The 20,523-nt window shown below is 42.2% G+C and overlaps 1 protein-coding gene across 2 annotated transcripts in view; it reads right to left on the reverse strand.

Moving 5' to 3' along the window:
* Nucleotides 1-18,270, reverse strand: part of LOC137348453 (rho GTPase-activating protein 21-like) — a 298,000-nt gene extending 279,730 nt beyond the window's left edge. For both annotated transcript variants that reach the window (XM_068013769.1, XM_068013763.1), the window contains exons 1-2: nucleotides 17,836-18,270; nucleotides 16,740-16,970 (exon numbers count right to left, since the gene is read on the reverse strand). In XM_068013769.1, coding sequence (XP_067869870.1) covers nucleotides 16,740-16,820 — 81 coding nt within the window. In that variant the 5' untranslated portion in view covers nucleotides 16,821-16,970; nucleotides 17,836-18,270. The remainder of the gene's footprint in view (nucleotides 1-16,739; nucleotides 16,971-17,835) is intronic.
* Nucleotides 18,271-20,523: the final 2,253 nt, after the last annotated feature.

Here is a 20,523-nt window from a genome sequence, read left to right on the forward strand (position 1 = left end):
GGCCTGACAGGGTAGACACAGAGGTTGTTTCCCCACCTGGGCAATCTAGACCATGAGGGCACAGTCTCAGGATAAGGGGTTGATCATTTAGGACTGAGATGAGGAGAACCAACTTCTCTCAAAGGGTTGTGAATCTTTGGAATTGTCTACCCCAAATGCTCCATTGCTGAGTATATTTAAAGCAGAGATAGATTTTTGGAATTATGGGATATGGGGAGCAGGCAGGAAAGTGGATTTGAGGGAGATGATGATCAGCCACGATCATACTGAATGGCAGAGCAAGTTTGAGGGGCCGTATGGTCTATTCCCGCTCCTAGTTATGTTCTTAGCAACACGCCAAGCCTCTTTCAATAGCACCTTCCAAACCCACGATCTCTACCACTTAAAAAGGACAAGGGCAGCAGACGCATGGGAATACCACAAGCTGAGAGTTCCCTTCGAAGCCACACACCATCCTGACTTAAAAATATATTGCTATTCATTCGCATTTGCTGGGTCAAAATCTTGGAACTCCCTTTCTAACAGCACTGCGAGTGTACCCACATCACATGGACTATGGCAGTTCAAGAAGGTGGCTCACCACCACTTTCTCAAGGACAATTACAGATGGGCAACAAATGAACATGAACGAATTTTTAAAAAAATTCAGATGGAAAGGAGAAGGCTCAAAGGAAATTTAATAGAAGTTATTAAAATTATGGAGGGTTTTATAAAATTGTGACGGTTTTGAAGGGATGAATAAGAAAAAGATAACTCCCTCTGGTTGGGGAATGAGCAACGAAGGGTCATTAAATTTAAAATCCTGACCTAGAGTGAAGAGAGAGGCTGGAAGAAATGTCTTTACGCATAAGATTATTGGAGCATGCAACCTTTTGCCATAGAAAATAGTTTAGGCACAGACCATTCCATCTTTTAAGGGAAAAGTACATAAAGATTTGAAGCAGGGCAAGTTACAGGAATATGGGAAGACAGCAAGACCATGGGAATGATCTTAGAATTCTTTAGCAAAGAGCCAACAGAAAGCATGAACTGAATAACCTCCTTCTGCACTTTAAACATCTATGCTGCAAAGTGGCCAAGGCATTTTTTTTGATGCACTGCAGCAGTGGTAAAATAGACATTTAAGTACAACTCAGTGTCCCTCCCCACCCTGCAATATATTTGTAATTTGAGAATTACTAAGCAAAGTACTACACAGATATCTGTACCAGTGAGTTCTACTCTCTGATGAACTTAAATAAGCCAGGATTCCAACAGTTACTTGTACCTTAGTAAATGCCACAATTTCAGCTATTAGAGACCAAGCACATTGATCAAATACACGGTGCTGAGATTATTAGACAACCTCTAGCATGATGGAAATTTCCAAAGTAATGCAGGTTCAAAATGATTAAATCTCCAATGGCTAATCCAACAGACTACACTGCTTACATGATAAGATCGAGAGAGAAAACAGGTACTAGGTATGGCTGAAGAGATAATGAGTTGTACACACTTACCTAGATCACAGAACCATAGAAAATAGGAGGCGGCCATTCGGCCCTTCGGGCCTGCTCCGCCATTCAAAAAAGATCATGGCTGATCGTCTAATTCAGTACCCTGTTCCCACTTTCTCCCCATATCGCTTGATCCCTTTAGCATTGAGAAATATATCTATCTCCTTCTTGAATATATTTCATGACTTGGCCTCCACTGCCTTCTGCGGTAGAGAATTCCACAGGTTCACCATCCTCTTGAGTGAAGAATTTTCTCCTTATCTCTGTTCTAAATGGCATACCCCATATCCTGAGACCCCTGGTTCTGGACTCCCCAGCCATCAGGAACATCCTCCCTGCATCTAGCCTGTCTAGTCCTGTTAGAATTTTATAGGTTTCTAGGAGATCCCCTCTCATTCTTCTAAACTCTAGTGAATATAGGCCTAGTTGACCCATTCTCTCCTCAAACATCAATCCTGCCATCCCAGGAGTCAACCTAGTAAATCTTCTTGACACTCCCTCCATGGCAAGAGCATCCTTCTTCAGATAAGGAGACCAAAACTGCACAAGATTCTCCAGATGTGGTCTCACCAAGGCCAACTGCAGTAAGACATCCTTGCTCCTGCAATCAAATCCTCTTGCAATGAAGGCCAACATACCATTTGCCTTCCTAACAGCAGATCAACAAACGATTAAAATAAACTTTTGTTTTTTGAATGTTACATGTGGCAATTCTGCAGTAAAAACGAATTCAGAGTTGATTTAAAGCGAATACATTGAGAATGAGTGATTATAAAAGTAACAGCAATAAAAGGATCATCACTATGACTAAAAGAAACAGGCTGTCCGACCCATCGTGCCTGTGCTGGCTCTTTAATCTCATTTCCCTACTCTTTACTTGCATCGTTTTAACGTTTCTCTTTTTCAAATGCCAATTCCTTTTTAGATGATGTGATAGCCTCAATAGCCAGATGTGATAAAGCAGTCCATGCTCTAATAAATATCTGGTTGAAATCATTCCTAATTTCTCTTCATTCTTCTGCTGATAATCCTGAGTACGTGCACCTTTGTTGCCAAAGCATTGATCACTAGAAACAATCTTTTACTATTTCTCTTCTCAAAACATTTCATGATTTTGAGAACCTTTATTTCATCTCCTCTTAATCTTCTCTGCTCCAGTGAAAAAGCCTATATTCATAATTATAAGCTTTTGCCATTTCTAAAGTTCCAATACCCTATCTATAATGAAGTGCCATGAACAGCTTGCAATATTCGAAATACAGCCTAATTAACAACTTGTACAAATTCAACATCACTCTTTTATTTGTAAGCCACTGAATACATAAAATACTGAATTCCAGAGACTTTTTTTTTAAATATGCTTTCTACTTACACTCCACTCTTTAAAGATTTATGGTATCTGCGACCCTAGATCTCACTGTTTATCCAATTTTATTGTGTTTCCTTTCATAATTTTCCTTGCCCAAAATGTACTAATTCATAATTCTTTGCACTGAACTTCATCTGTCACCCATCTGCTCTACCCATTTACTGTTCTGTTCCAATCTTCCTTACAGTTAATTAAATTTTAACATTCTCATGCTGATGGTCAAATTCTATTTATATATTCAAAATAATATAGCAATCGAAGCACAGAGCCCAGATACTAAGCATATACTCCAAATGCAATAAACTTTATTTACCCCTACTTTCTCCTGATCCATATAACTACATTCCCTCAAATACCACATGCTTAATTTTTCTTTTTGCAACAAATCTTTTATGGTATCTCTACAAAACCCTTCTGAAGGGACTAAGAAACAGAAAGCAGAGAGTAGTGGTAAACAGTTCATTTTCAGGCAACAGGCCTCTTCCTCACAATCAGACTTCATGACCACCCTGCTGCCACGAGTCAACCCAATACGATTCGATCCTCAAATGTCAAGGTGGCCTTTTCCCACAAATGCTTAAAGACAAGCTCTTCCTTGTTGTCAGGAAATAGATGAAAGTTCCTTAGCACTTTTAAAATCATAATGGCAAAATGCAAAAGTCAAAGCAATAGCAGGCTGTATTTTGGAGCTCAAAGATGGGTGGCACTGTGAAAAGCAGTCTCACAGCACAATACATCTTGGAGACACATGTGTAACATCCCAGAGGTAAATATCAAAACTTGGAGAACTCAGAGGCTAGTAAAATGAATATGCAAGTTTAACAACAAATAGCATGATAGAAATACATTGAATGACAGAAGTAATTAAGTGCTATTTAATAAGAGGGTACATAAACAAGACTTTCAACATACGATAGATACACAGACACACATAGTTAGAGGATCCCTCTGTGTTGATAATGAAAGGTTTGGACATACCTTGTTCCTTTTTGGTAGTTGCGCTCTGTGCCCTTGTCTTTGTTGTTTTGTGGCTGCTCAGTGGTGTTTTGTTTCCACTTTTCAGAGTTCTTTTTGAGTTATTTCCCCATTAATGCTTCCTATGCTGTTCATATGCACCTCTTGGTCCTCATTTCCATGACCTCCCCCATACTCCTCATAGTTCTGCTACTTGTTCTAACTACTTCCATTTCACCGTTCCAATTCAGGTCTTCGGCACTCCCCCACCCATCGTTTCCCTTTGCTGCCATCCAACTACTTCCTGTTCCCATGAAGTTCCTGTTGCCAGCCTCTCATTTCTTCACACAGCCCATCTCCCCCCCACCCCCCCAACTCTTCGCCTCTTCAGCTTCCCCAGTGAGGGCCTCTCAGTACTCCACTACATTGTTCTATGATGCTTAGCTCCTCATTCATTCCCCAATCCTAATCAGTCATGGACACATCCACCACATTTTTGTTGCTAAAACCATTTTACAGGAAAGTAGTTCTTTCAAAACTGAAGTGCCAAATTTGCAGAGCTGATGAAGCTGTACAAAATGCAAAAGCAGGGTGAAGGAGGTCTGCACGAATAGGCAAGGCAGTGCTAATAGATGAACCCTAGCAGAAGCAGGATAGTGAAAGGAGTTGGTGGAAGCAGCAGCCTTTGTGGTGTGCTTAAAGTCACAAATAGCCAGTGGGAGTAGGAAGCCGAAAGGCCTGGAGTGGGTTCAATTCAAGATAATAGAACAGTTCCATGGAGGCCTAGGGGATAGAATAGTGCATTGTGTGCAGGAAGAAAAGACGAGTGGCAATAACAGTCACAAAGAAGCACTGCATAAAATGGCAAGAGCCAGAATACAAGGCGCATGACATACACAAGACTATTATCTATATACAGTATTGAACATTTTACATTTGCATGCAGTCAATCTTCAATATAAAATTATTTTGCTTGCATTTATAATGAACTGTCACACTGTCAATACACCCTCGCCCCATTCATGACACCGCAGCGTCTCAGTTTCATTTGCCAACTCCGAAGCTGGTACTCAAGGGAAACTCTTGTCATCCACTTTTCAACTTCTCAAAATGCTTTAAATTTTGCTCTAATGATAAAACATTAAAAAAAGAGAAAATGCAGAACTTTGAAATGAGAGCTGAACTACATCTATTCATCTTTATCCAATTATCTCCCACCCTCTTAACTTCACTTTACCTGATGACTACACTTTGTCTCGACTTCGCACATGCAAAAGGAGATTGACAAGTATTATACAGTGTTGGGAACGACTGCTTTTTCTCAGTATTCTGGGATACAAATCATTTAGGCTTGGTGAATTTTAATACCATTAGCTTTCTTTATTTCTGAATATTTATTTCCAGTCATGGTTCTTCCACATCATCTAATTTTCACCTCTCTCAGCAGGATGGAGGTAAATACTGATTTAATACCACTGTCATCACTGCAATGTTGGATGCATGAAGTTTTCATGCAGCTACACTTTTTTTTTTTAAATAGGTTTTAGTGAAGCAAAATCATACGAATCCCTCTTTAATTGTGGACGTACAATGATGGATCAGCTTCCCAAAGGTGGATTGAGGCTACAGATAGTATTTTGTCCTTGTATAACACCAGAATGGAATAGTGATTGTTACAGGTCTGTCCCTAGTAAAGGTAGTGGTGAGTGCAATTTAAGATGAAGACTTGAGGCCATCATCTAACAGGAAAATGTAATTGCCTGAATGGAATTTTTCCTACAACGCACTGAAACTAATATACTAAATAAACATTGTAACAATACAGAAGTGCAATGCCTGTAACTATTGCAGTGTCTTTTGCTGGTCAAAAAATCAAATATAAACAGAAGAAGCTGGTACACAATTTAATTATTTAATATATAGGAAGATACAAGGATTATCAGTGAACTTTATTACCCATGCAAAATTTAGCCACAAGTCTAAATAATTATTGCTAAAAACAGTTAATTGTATAAAGTGTGAATTATATGCAGGTAGAAGGCATTAATTGGGGTTTCACGAGCAGATATCGAGAGACACTTACTACAAAGAACAAAGAAAATTACAGCACAGGAACAGGCCCTTCGGCCCTCCAAGCCTGCGCTGATCCAGATCCTCTATCTAAACATGACGCCTATTTTCTAAGGGTCTGTATCTCTTTACTTCCTGCCCATTCATGTATCTGTCTAGATACATCTTAAAAGCCGCTATCATGCCCGTGTCTACCACCTCCGCTGGCAACGCGTTCCAGGCATCCACCACCCTCTGCGTAAAGAACTTTCCACGCATATCCCCCCTAAACTTTTCCCCTTTCACTTTGAACTCGTGACCCCTAGTAATTGAATCCCCCACTCTGGGGAAAAAGCTTCTTGCTATACCTCTCATGATTTTGTACACCTCAATCAGGTCCCCCTTCAACCTCCGTCTTTCTAATGAAAATAATCCTAATCTACCCAACCTCTCTTCATAGCTAGCGCCCTCCATACCAGGCAACATCCTGGTGAACCTCCTCTGCACCCTCTCCAAAGCATCCACATCCTTTTGGTAATGTGGCGACCAGAACTGCACGCAGTATTCCAAATGTGGCCGAACCAAAGTCCTATACAACTGTAACATGACCTGCCAACTCTTGTACTCAATACCCCGTCCGATGAAGGAAAGCATGCCGTATGCCTTCTTGACCACTCTATTGACCTGCGTTGCCACCTTCAGGGAACAATGGACCTGAACACCCAAATCTCTCTGTACATCAATTTTCCCCAGGACTTTTCCATTTATTGTATAGTTCACTCTTGAATTGGATCTTCCAAAATGCATCACCTCGCATTTGCCCTGATTGAACTCCATCTGCCATTTCTCTGCCCAACTCTCCAGTCTATCTATATTCTGCTGTATTGTCTGACAGTCCCCTTCACTATCTGCTACTCCACCAATCTTAGTGTCGTCTGCAAACTTGCTAATCAGACCACCTATACTTTCCTCCAAATCATTTATGTATATCCCAGCACGGATCCCTGTGGAACACCACTGGTCACACGTCTCCATTTTGAGAAACTCCCTTCCACTGCTACTCTGTCTCCTGTTGCCCAGCCAGTTCTTTATCCATCTAGCTAGTACACCTTGGACCCCATGCGCCTTCACTTTCTCCATCAGCCTACCATGGGGAACCTTATCAAACACCTTACTGAAGTCCATGTATATGACTTCTACAGCCCTTCCCTCATCAATCAACTTTGTCACTTCCTCAAAGAATTCTATTAAGTTGGTAAGACATGACCTTCCCTGCACAAAACCATGTTGCCTATCACTGATAAGCCCATTTTCTTCCAAATGGGAATAGATCCTATCCCTCAGTAACTTCTCCAGCAGCTTCCCTACCACTGACGTCAGGCTCACCGGTCTATAATTACCTGGATTATCCCTGCTACCCTTCTTAAACAAGGGGACAACATTAGAAATTCTCCAGTCCTCCGGGACCTCACCCGTGTTTAAGGATGCTGCAAAGATATCTGTTAAGGCCCCAGCTATTTCCTCTCTTGCTTCCCACAGTAACCTGGGATAGATCCCATCCGGACCTGGGGACTTGTCCACCTTAATGCCTTTTAGAATGCCCAACACTTCCTCCCTCCTTATGCCGACTTGACCTAGAGTAATCAAACATCTGTTCCTAACCTCAACATCCTTCATGTCCCTCTCCTCGGTGAATACCGATGCAAAGTACTCGTTTAGAATCTCACCTATTTTCTCTGACTCCACGCATAACTTTCCTCCTTTGTCCTTGAATGGGCAAATCCTTTCTCTAGTTACCCTCTTGCTCCTTACATATGAATAAAAGGCTTTGGGATTTTCCTTAACCCTGTTTGCTAAAGATATTTCATGACCCCTTTTAGCCCTCTTAATTCCTCGTTTCAGATTGGTCCTACATTCCCGATATTCTTTCAAAGCTTCGTCTTTCTTCAGCCGCCTAGACCTTATGTATGCTTCCTTTTTCCTCTTAGCTAGTCTCACAATTTCACCTGTCATCCATGGTTCCCTAATCCTGCCATTTCTATCCCTCATTTTCACAGGAACATGTCTCTCCTGCACGCTAATCAACCTCTCTTTAAAAGCCTCCCACATATCAAATGTGGATTTACCTTCAAACAGCTGCTCCCAATATACATTCCCCAGCTCCTGCCGAATTTTGGTATAGTTGGCCTTCCCCCAATTTAGCACTCTTCCTTTGGGACCACTCTCGTCTTTGTCCATGAGTATGCTAAAACTTACGGAATTGTGATCACTATTCCCAAAGTAGTCCCCTACTGAAACTTCAACCACCTGGCCGGGCTCATTCCCCAACACCAGGTCCAGTATGGCCCCTTCCCGAGTTGGACTATTTACATACTGCTCTAGAAAACCCTCCTGGATGCTCCTTCCAAATTCTGCTCCATCTAGACCTCTAACACTAAGTGAATCCCAGTCAATGTTGGGAAAATTAAAATCTCCTATCACCACCACCCTGTTGCTCCTACATCTTTCCATAATCTGTTTACATATTTGTACCTCTATCTCACGCTCGCTGTTGGGAGGCCTGTAGTACAGCCCCAACATTGTTATCGCACCCTTCCTATTTCTGAGTTCTGCCCATATTACCTCACTGCTCGAGTCCTCCATAGTGCCCTCCTTCAGCACAGCTGTGATATCCTCTTTGACCAGTAATGCAACTCCTCCACCCCTTTTACCTCCCTCTCTATCCCGCCTGAAGCATCAATATCCTGGGATATTTAGTTGCCAATCGTGCCCTTCCCTCAACCAAGTCTCAGTAATAGCAATATCATACTCCCAGGTACTAATCCAAGCCCTAAGTTCATCTGCCTTACCTACTACACTTCTTGCATTAAAACAAAACTTACTGTTGAGTTAGGAAGTGTAGCTTGTAATGTTTGATCATCCCTCGTCAACTGGCTTTCCCAACCGGAATAGAACAGTGACCAGCAAAAATATAATTTCACACTTGAGGTAAATATTGAAGCAAAACTTCATACAAATATTGAAGGCCAAACCTGAATTCATAACTACAGCATTTCAGACAGATTGCACCAAAATAGTCTTGCTACTGAACCTTCCAACGTGCTAGATCAATATACATACCACTACTATAAATAATCCACAACAAATAAAGTTATTTAAGTAGGGGGAGGCAGTGGCATAGTGGTAATGTTACTAGACTAGTAACCCAGAGCCCCAGGCTAATGCTCTGGGACATGGGTTCGAATCCTACCAGGGCAGATGGTGGAATTCAAATTCAATTCATAAATCTGCAGCTAAAAAGCTACTCTAGTGATCATTAAACCATTGTGGATTGTTGTAAAGACCCATCTGGTTCACGAATGTCCTTAAGGGAAGGAAATCTGCCGCCCTTACCTGGTCTGGCCCTCTTACTAACACTTGGGGGCTTGTACCAAAATTGAGAGAGCTGTCCCACAGAAGAGTTAAGCTACAGCCTGACACAGTCATACTCACAGAATCATACCTTGTAGACAATGTCCCAGACACCACCATCACCTTCCCTGGGTATGTTCTGTCCCACCAGAGGTGGCAGCACAGTGGTATACAATTGGGAGGGAGTTGCCCTGAGAGTCCTCAACATCGACTCCAGACCCCATGAAGTCTCATGGTATCAGTTCAAACATGGCCAAGGAAACCTCCTGTTGATTACCACCTACTGCAAGGCCCCCTCGGCTGATGAATCAGGGTTTCTCCATGTTAAACATCAATTGGAAGAAGCACTGAGGGTAGCTTGTACTCTGGGTGGGGGACTTCAATGTCCACCACCAAGAGTAGCTTGGTAGCACCACCACTGGCCAAGTCCAAAAGGACATAACTGCTGGACTGGGTCTGCAGCAGATGGTGAGGGAACCAAGAGGGGAAAACCCACTTAACCTCGTCCTCACCAATCTACCTTGCGGAGATGCAACTGTCCAGACTTTATCCCCCACTCTACCAGCACCATCAAGTCGGGGGATCAACCCTGATTCAAATGAAGAGTGCAGGAGGGCATGCCAGGAGCAGCACCAGGCATATCTAAAAATAAGGCGTCAGCCTGCTGAAGCTATAATTCAGGACTACTTGCATGCCAAACAGCAGAAGCAGCATGCAACAGGCAAGCTAGGCGACCCCACAACCAATGGATCAGATCCAAGCTCTGCAGTCCTGCCACATCCAGTAGTGAGTGGTGGTGGACAATTAAACAATTGACAGGAGAAGGAGGCTCCACAAACATCCCCATCCTCTACAATGGAGAAGCCCAGTACATCAATAGACAAGGTTGAAGCATTTGCATCCATCTTCAGCCAGAATTGCCGAATGGAGGATTTAGGGGGAGGCGGTGGCATAGTGGTAATATCCAGAACCCAGGCTAATGCTCTGGGGACAAGGGTTCAAGTCCCACCATAGCAGATGGTGAAATGTGAATTCAATTAATAAATCTGGAATTTAAAGCTAGTCTAATGATGACCATAAAAGCATTGTCAATTATTGTAAAAACTCATCTGGTTCTATAATGTCCTTTAGGAAAGGAAATCTGCATCCTTACCTGGTCTGGCCTACATGTGATTCTAGACCCTTAAAATGCCATCTGAAATGGCCTAGCAGGCCACTCAGTCCAAGGGCAATTAGGGATGGGCAGCAAATGCTGGCCTAGCCAGCAATGCCCACATCCCACAATCGAATTTTTTATTAAAAAATTATCCATCTCGGCCTCCTCCTGAGGTCCCCAGCATTACAGATGCCAGTCTTCAGCCAATTCAATTCACTCTACATGATATCAAGAAACGGCTAAAGGCACTGGATACTGCAAAAGCTATGGGCCCCGACAACATTCCAGCAATAGTACTGAAGACTTGTGCTCCAGAACTAGCCACACCCCTAGTAAAGCTGCTCCAACACTTGCAGCTTTCCGGCAGTGTGGAAAAATGCCCAAGAATGTCCTGTGTACAAAGAGCAGGACAAATCCAACCCAACCAATTACCACATTATCAGTCTATTCCCTACCATCAGCAAAGTAATAGGAGTCGTCAACAGTGTTATCAAGTTGCACCTACGTAGCAATAACATGCTCACTGATGCTCAATTTGGGTTCCGCTAGAGCCACTCAGCTCCTGACCTTATTACAGCATTGGTTCAAACATGGACAAAAGAGCTGAACTCCAGAAGTGAGGTGAGACTCACTGCCCTGGATATCAAGGTAGCATTTGACCGACTGGCATCAAGGAGCCCTAGCAAAACTGGAGTCATTGGCCAGTTTGCAAAGGGGGGGGGTGGTGCAGGGGTTCCTCTCTGCAGGTTGGAGAGACACCTAGCACAAAAGCAAGATGGTTGTGGTTGTTGGAGGTCAATCATCTGAGTCCCAGAAGATCACTGCAGGAGTTCTTCAGGGTTGTGTCCTAGGCCAAACCATCTTCAGCTGCTTCATCAATGACCTGCCCCGCCATCATAAGGTCAGAAGTGGGGATGTTCACCAATGACTGCACAATGTTCAGCATCATTCACAACTCCTCAAGTACAGAAGCAGCCAGTGTCCCTGTGCAGCAAGACCTGGACAACATACAGGTTTGAACTGATAAGTGGCAAGTAACATTCACGCCACACAAATGCCAGGCAATGACCACCTCAAACAGGAGCGAATCTAACCATCTCCCCTCTGCATTCAATAGCATTACCATCACTGAATTCCCTATCAACATACTGGGGGTTACTATTGACCAGAAGCAGAACTGGACCAGCTACATAAATGCTGTCGTTACAAGAGCAGGTCAGAGGCTGGGAATTCTGCTGTGAGTAACTCATCTGTCTCCCCAATGCCTGTCCACCATCTACAAGGCACAAGTCAGGAGTATGATGGAATATTCTCCACTTGTCTGGATGGGTGCAGCTCCAACAACACTGAAGAAGCTTGACACCATCCAGGACAAAGCAACCCGCTTGATTGGTACCCCATCCACCACATTCAACATTCATTCCCTCCACCACTGACACAGAGTTGCAGCAGCAAGATGCACTGCAGCAACTCACCAAGGCTCCTTCCAAACCCAGGACCTCTCCCACCTAGGACAAGGGCAGCAGATGCATGGCAACACCACCACCTGAAAGTTCCCCTCCAAGCCGCACACCATCTTGACATTCTCGACATAAACTATAATCGCCGTTCCTTTACTGCCACTGGATCAAAATCCTCCAACTCCCTTCCTAACAGCACTGTTGGTGTACCTACACCCCAAGGACTGCAAAAGTTCAGAAGGCAGCTCACCACCTTCTAAAGGGCAATTAGGGATAGGCAATAAATGCTGGCAGCCAGCAATGCCCACATCCCCAAACGAATAAAAAAAAAGACTTTCCTGTTTATTAAGTCTGCAACAATTGTTTTATTGCCAATTTGTCATAATGGTCAAATTATTGGAATTTAATCAAACTAAAAAAACCTGGTCACAAGATGTAACCATTTATATACAGTTCAAATACTAATTGAGAAAAATTTACATTTGGAAAAATATATGGCATTGCACAATGTTACAGCACATATTTGAAACACTTTTTCCCCTCATTCAGCATTAAATGCAAGAATAAGTAGCCAATGAAACATTCCCATTGACTGTAAAGATCAGGTAACATGGTAGTTCTCATGAGAAACTGAGTTTCTGCAAATGGCATCACTATCAAATGGCCAAAGCAAAACTTATGTTCAGTTCAAACAAAATTACAAAAATTCTCTTCACAAATGAATAAAATGAGAGTGTCAGAAGCCATATACACTATTAAAATATCATAATAGCCCACATCCCTAACAGAAGCATTCGCCATTTCTTGTAGAGACTGCCAAGTTTTTTGTGCTGTACTAGTCTGAACAGCTCAAGCCTGCTCTATCAGGCGAGCAGAGCTGTGCCACTCCCACAGACCTGTATGCATCTGTTTCAGCTACTGCAGAAGATAAGCAGGCTTGTTTGAGGGGGGAGGGGGGAGGGGGAAAACCACCGTTTACCATTTTGGAACTGCAGATCCAGTATTGAAGAATTGTTTTCTGAAGATATCCTGGAATATAAATGCTGGTTCAGTGAGTTTTGGAATCCAAACCACTGCACAAAGATCTGGGATGCGAATTAACGCACACTATGTTTACTGTAGCGTGGAGAGGGGCAAAGGCACTTCCAAACAGGGAAATGTAGCTCTGTACCATGCATTTGAAATAAATTTTTGGGAAAGTGGACATCACTGGCAAAGCCACCATTAACTGCCCACACCTAGGTGCCTTGAGAAAGTGCTGGTGGACCAACTTCTTGAACCATTGTAGTCTAGTGGCATGATGGACCTATTTTGCTAGATGACTTCTGAGGGCAAGTAAGAGACAGTGTTGCTGTGGGACTGGAGTTGCATATTACCAGATCTGGTAAAAGATGGTAAGCTTCTTTCCTGAAGGGCATTAGTAGTTTACAACAGTCTGACGGTTTCATGGTCATTCTAACCAACAGTAGATTGTTTTTAATTTTCTTTTTTTAAATAAACTGAATTCAAATTCTTAAACTGCCATGGTAAAAACTGAAAATCACTTTCTCTGGATTATTAGTCCAGTAACATAACCACACCACCATAGCCATTAAATATATTGTGAAATAGTCTTAACTGAATACCAGCATTGGTAGATGCCTGGAAGCAAAAATCTAAAACGAACCTTTCAGAAAGAGGAGGCACGTCACAGGAAAAAGAAAAGAAAAATTCTTTACCAGGAATGAAGCAAACATCCCCATCCACTAAATCATATTGACTTAATTTCCCCATTTAAAAGTTTGCACTGAAGTAGGTAATTTTCGGTCGTGGTCTAACGTCAAAAACAGCAGTACCATGTGAAGCAAGGTAGTCAAAAAATGTAGCTGCCATTGATCTGTGTCTGAAATGCTTTTGTTCACTCCCATATAGGCAGAAAATGATTTTACTGTCTCTGACCTGAATACAGCTGTTTCAGAGAGAACTTTTGCAATATTTGTTTCAGTGATCATAGCTTCCCAAAGGTCCACTGGCAACAGCAAAGCTTCTTCACTTCCCATATGAAGGGGGGTAAGAGTGTTTCACCTGCTCAGTCTGCCATGACAATATGAGAAAGTGCAATTTCAACTGCATGAGAGATCTGTTTCAGGAAGCAGTACTCCAATATAAAATGGACTTTAAAAAAAGAGCACAGACCTTAGAGAAATTCATCTCAACGTAGGGCAGGGTGAGGATCTCAGTAAGAATGGTTTCATTGGTGATAACAGCCAAGTCACTCGCAATGAATTCCATGTATAATGTGTTATAATTCTTCAGCAGCTGAAACCGTCACAGGCAATATTCAGTTTGTACTATGGGTGCACAGCACCTTGGATAACTTTAAAGAACATTTCAATTATAAAGCAGACTACATTTACGAACCATTACCAAAATACAGGTTACAGATACGGAGTTCTCCATTTCTGTGCTCACCAGCTAACTATTTTCTCTTCATTCATTTTGATGGACAGGAAAGTCAGAGACTGGTGAGCTTGGAACTGCAAAAATCCAGGCATCAAGTTTTACTTCGAGTGAGTTAATGTTTTTTTCAAATCACAAGAAAACACTTCTGCTCTCTTCACTTCAATGGGTCTGCACTCCAAATGAGAAAAATTATTTCTCTATCAAATTATAAAATTACATTTAGTATATAGTTTCAGTAGAGTGAATGCTAGATAGGCTATAATCGGACACTGTATAATCAGAATCCAAAGGGCTGTGTACTTTTTACAATAAGCTGTACTGGGCATAAAAACAAATTAAGAACACACCAACTACACAATATCACCAATGTTTCAACAAATGCCCAATTTATATATCTTTAAGTTACCAGGACCAAAAGCATTCTGTCACATAGCTTTACATTCTGACAAACGTTCATCAACTTGAAATGTTAACTCTTTCACTCCCCACAGATGCTGCCAGACTTGAGTATTTCCATCATCTATTCTTATTTCAGATTTTCAGCATCTGCAGTATTTTGCTTTTCCATTCTTGTCATGTATCTGCACACATGAACCATTCTATGTTAACTTTCTACAATAATCAGCAGTCACATCATACCCAATAATCTACTTTAATCTGATTAGGGCATGTAGTGAAAGTTGGAATAAAAACAAACTTTCACATGCTGCACTTTTAATTTGTAATTCTTAGAATCATTTTAATTGTAAAGAACTTTGTATCTGGGATTGTTGTAATAACTGTCTATTTGCATTATTTTACATCAGAACCAAAGTTGAAAATATATACTGGAACAGTTTATGTAATGTTTCAAACGCTCACCCACTAGTACATCTGATCACAGCACTCCTCCAATTTTGTAAATATGAATTGCCTCATTTTTCCAGCTGCAAAATGGAACTGAATGAAATGCTTGTATTTCTTGTTCCCTCCTGACACCACTAAAAGCTTCATCAAATACATTACTAGTGCTAGAAAAAACACAGATGAGACTAGCACATCTTATTTTATAGCTTGCTGTTATTTTCAACCTCACCTTTGACTTCTACTTCAACCACTACCTCAGGGAATAGTTTGAGTTTTCCCAAATACAACCAATAAACCACTCATTCAAAATGCAGTGATTCTATATTGTTAACCATTGTACCGGCAACTCACTTCACCCTCAAAATTAAGAGGCAAAGCACTTGCAGTAGGATATTCATAAAGCAAAGATTAAGAGTAAAGCTGCTATTCGGCACATGCTGAAAATATGAACGATAAAGGAATAACATTCTAAGAAATACACGCTTAGTAGTGCAGAAAGGAAAATACACATTGAAAGTTTTGCAGCTTAGTATATGAAAGATGTCAATATAGAATATCTTGACCAAAAAAGCCCTATGTTGTAACCATTAGGTCTTCTCCCCATCATACACTATTCAATCCAATTATATTTCATGAAATGGTAGAAGTGAAAGCTCCTCTTCACCAGGGTATATTCCCTGATGCAGTTAACGTTGCATTCTTATACAAATTTACATTTCTAGAACATACAAATAATCATTGTAATGTAACACAACAAAAGGTTGATTTTAACAGAAATTTTAGAATTAGGAGGTTGTAGAATTTTCCATACAGGTCCCAGCTTCCAACCAGCCTTCCAGTAAAACCCAACACTTGTCTCTAGGTTACACCCATACTTTTACTACAGTAGCGTTTTTTCCCATTAAACCGCACATAATTAACCCATTTGTTGAACCACCCGCACCGTTAAGGAAGAACACCATACATGGTGGGAGATAACATACTCTGTACTCTCCAGACTCAGTGACAATTTAAGAATATAAACAATGGAAAGGGCCCATAATTTCAAATGTCATTTTAGTTCGCCAGTCACAATAACGCCGCACCTCTTCAATTACTTTAATCAATTGGAAAAAAACTTGCTCGCTAAAAAAAATTCCTTGCTACAAATGACAAGTTAGAATCTGCCCACAACAGCTTAAAAAATAGTATTTTTAAAATTTCAACCTTTCAGCAACATTGACATATATTAAAAATACAAAAGTCAGAGTGATGTGCTTTTGCACTTGCTGAAATACGATTCCAGGAACAGCAATTCAACCTCGTACATAATTACAACCGAGACTCCTAACGAAGAAAAGCTTAAAACTGTAATACACAAGCCCCGGCTAAATCTCTGGAGCATAATCTGTTGAGCCTAGCGGGCAGTGCGCCCAATACAGCAAGACGACAAACAGTAAATCAAAAGCCACATATCAACTGCTGATCCCTTCGTACATGGCGTTATGTAAAAGGAATAAATCTTTAAATCTCCTTATGACTGTTTAAAAAGACACAGAATCTGGTCTCAACCGTACCTCATCTTTTCCAGTAGATGGATGTTTTTTCCCATTTACATCGCCATCCTCCTCATTTGGACAGGTCCTTCGCGTCGCCATTATTTCATTTCAATTTGAAGCGAATCCAGATCAGGAGAATACTCCCTTGGCTCGAAACATTGAAAAATCCAATCATGAACAGCAACAACAAAAAAAGCCAGATGATAACTCGCCGGTCTACCCGTTCTTCTTCATTGCTTCTTGAACAAACTGAAAATAAAGAATGCACACCATCAGTTGTCGCAAATAAATCACATTTGTATCATAATGTTCACATTCCTCCTTAAAAGGACAGTGATCAGAAGAATGCAATGAAACAAGAGAACTCAATTCTCCTGACAGTCCGCCCAAACAAGGAAACGCCTGTTTTTTTTAAAATAATTTTCCTGTTACTTGACTTTTCTCACAGAAGGTGCGCTTTATGCTTAGCACCTTCTAACACAAAGTTTCCTTCATTTTTTATTCCTTTTCTCCTCCGATCTCCAGAAACTCAGCAAGATATGTGATCCTAGCAAAACCGGTGCTTTCCCAACCCGAAAAAAAAGGCGAAGATCCGGAAAAAGGGAGCTCATTTAAAAGGAAGATGGAACAGATGTAGTCTGGAGGCAGATTTTCACACTGCTCCCTACGTGCCGGGAATGGCTCCTGACAACTAACCATTTGTCGTGGGTGTTTCTGTTTGATAAATTCGCCCAAGTGCCGAGTCGCACCGAGAGGATGCGATGTGGAAATTACTAATAACTACTCGCACAATTGTAACCTGCTGTATCGTGCATGGACCAACTCTAGTCCGGGCGGGGGGAGGGGAGAGAAGAGAAAAAATACAACGCTACCTCGGCACAATATTTTGCTCAGACCCAATTTCCACATGCCAGTCTGTGCAGAATGCCCCCCCCCCCCCCCCCAACCCCAACCTCCTCTCCCCTCCCCCATCAATACAAACGGAGTGGGAAACTAATCCACACGCAGCCTCCGCCTCTCCTTTTCTCCCCGTTACTTCTTTGGGCCTCCTTATCTCGAGAGACTGGTGTGATGCTTATAAGGGGAGGAAAACCCTCTCCACCCTCAAGCAGACCTTGTAGCGCCGAGGCCTCGATCCCTTAGTCCAGGAGACTCCAGTTGCTGCTGTCTCCCAGTCTCGGCCGCACTCTCCCCACCGCCAGCAGCAGCTCCGCCACCGCCATGGCTCCTCAGGGGCTTCTCCGTCTCCGTCTCTCTCTCTCCCGCCCGCCCTCTGCTTGTTGTCACTCGCCGCTCCCTCGAGTCCAGCGGCGCCCTCGCCCTCCTCCTTCTTCTTCTTCTTCGTCAGTTTAACTTGACTATGAAGCCCTGCCCGCCGCCAGCATATCTCTATCTCTATCTCTCTCTCTGGTTTAATTTTTTCCCCCTCCGAGCCGCGTGAAAAATGGGGGAAAAAAACAGAAGCCAAAAGAACCCAGACACCAGCGAGTAGCCAATCGGGACCCAGTTTACATTTAGGACTTCATCTCTAGACCAATGGGATACGGTGTTTCATCCGCTTCACCTCCCCCCCCCACCCCTTTCCTCCTCTCTCCCTCGCGCTTTCCAACAATCATTCCCAACTCCGGGCCAATAGGAAATGAGCTCGCGTTCGCTCCCCCCTCCCCAATCAGACACTCCAGCCCAGCCAATCAGCGCAGCACAGCCGCCGTCGCTCTGTTACCCCTTAGCTTTCAGACACAAAACCATTGATACACTTGCTCAATCTGGTACATTCTGGTACATTTCAGACAGCGTTGCCCGGTTAAAGATTTTGGTTTGAAAGTTTGGCGTGTGGTGGGTCCGTGCAGACTGATTTTTTTTCTCATTTTTCTTTGGAACATGCAATGAATAAGATGCGAGGTGGATGAAGTGCGGGCTATGCTAGTGTGTGCTGTGATCTTCAGCAGTATGTGAGCTGCATAGAAATTAAGCGTGGGGACGGATGGTCATTTAGTACAGTTCGCTGACCAGTTATTTCCGTGCCAGAGCATGTAATTGCGGTGTTGGAAGGTTAGGCAGGTGATATTTTTCGCAGCTTGAATCAGCCCCCACAGCTTCAGACTTGCTCTCTGATCACTTAACAGCTCGTTCAATCACAGCTCACACAGAGGCTGATAGTTCTGTGCAACGTTTAATTTATTGATCCTTTATTACATAAAGTAATGGCAGTGATTCTTTGTGATGCCTGTTCTCATACCCATTCCGCACGATGATCTGAAAGTCCTCATCTGATGGATTTGCCACTATCCCCTTGTCACTCGCGGAGCTACATGACGACATTGTCATCTCAAGATGCGATTCGCCATGCTTCATAGATTATTACTATGATGTTCTTGTCCCTTGCAATGATTTGTTTAAATCGTCTAATTTGTTACGCGCCTCTCAAAAAAAAATCGTAATTTCTTCCAGCAATTTCTATGACACTAATAATTGACTGTGGAGATTCATTTGATTCTTTCTAATTCCTTGTAGAGATGTCATATTTTTGCATCAATTCGGTGCAACGTCATAATTTATAGCAGAATATGATTCCAGATCTCTTGAGATTTGTCACAACTCTCATTTATTCACAATCTCCTCACACATAATCAAATTGCTCCTCCCTTAAATTCACTCAGATAGATCAAATGGCCTTCTTTATCCGAATCTATCTTGTGATGTTCAAATTCTTGAAACAGATTCAGCAAGCTGTCGAGTGAAAATTCATAACATATCACTCTGAGGTTTGTTTTTGCGGTGAATTAAAACACAGCATAAGAGAAGACAAGTTTCAACACAATTGACATTCACCTTGTTGGAGGGAATTGATGTAATTTCTCACAATCATTGCTCTCAATATCTCTGTTTATTCTCAGCTTAAATGCACTCCTTAAGAAATGAGAAACAAAAATCGGCACGGCTATTGTATGTATTTTTAGGAATTTTATACTTATATCCATTCCAATGATACTTGACCACACGTAAAATCAGTTATCCTAATTTTGATAAGACAACTAGAGGAGGTGAAATTAGAAAATTAGAAGTTTTTATCACTGCGCAGTATTGAGCATTTTGTTTTATTCTTTCATGGGAGGTGACCGTCGCTGGCAAGGCTGTTATTTGTTGCCCATCCCTAATTACTCACGAGGACATTGTGGTGAGCAGTTCTTGAACTGCTGCAGTGCACATGGTGTAGGTACACCCACTGTGCTATTTGGAAGGGAGTTCCAGGTTTTTGACAGAGCGCAGTGAATGAATGGTGATATATTTCCAAGTCAGAAAAGTTGATGACTTGGAAGGGAATTTGCAGATTATGGTGTTCCCATGTGCCTGCTGCCCTTGTCCTTCTTTATGGTAGAGGTCGCAAATTTGGAAATTGCTGTCAAAGGATGCTTGGCAGGTTGCTGTACTTGTAATTGGTATGCACTGCTGCCACTGTACACCAGTGATGGAGGAAGTGAATGTTTAAGGTGGTGGATAGGGTGCTGATCAGATGGGCTGTTTTGAACTAGATGGTATCGAGCTTCTTGAGTGTTGTTGGAGCTGCACTCATCCAGGCAAGTGGCGAGTATTCCATCACACTCCTAATTATGCCTTGTGGACAGGTTTTGGGGATCAGGAGGTGTATTAACTCAGCATAGAATTCCCAGCCTCTGACCTGTTCTTACAACCACTGGCTGCTCCAGTTCAGTTCCTGGTCAATGGTCACCCCAGGATGTTGATGTTATGTCGTTGAATGTCAAGGGGAGATGGTTAGATTCTCTCTTGTTGGAGATGGTCA

The sequence above is a fragment of the Heterodontus francisci genome, chromosome 2 (genome assembly GCF_036365525.1).
Source record: "Heterodontus francisci isolate sHetFra1 chromosome 2, sHetFra1.hap1, whole genome shotgun sequence".
In the NCBI taxonomy this organism is placed as follows: Eukaryota; Metazoa; Chordata; class Chondrichthyes; order Heterodontiformes; family Heterodontidae; genus Heterodontus; species Heterodontus francisci.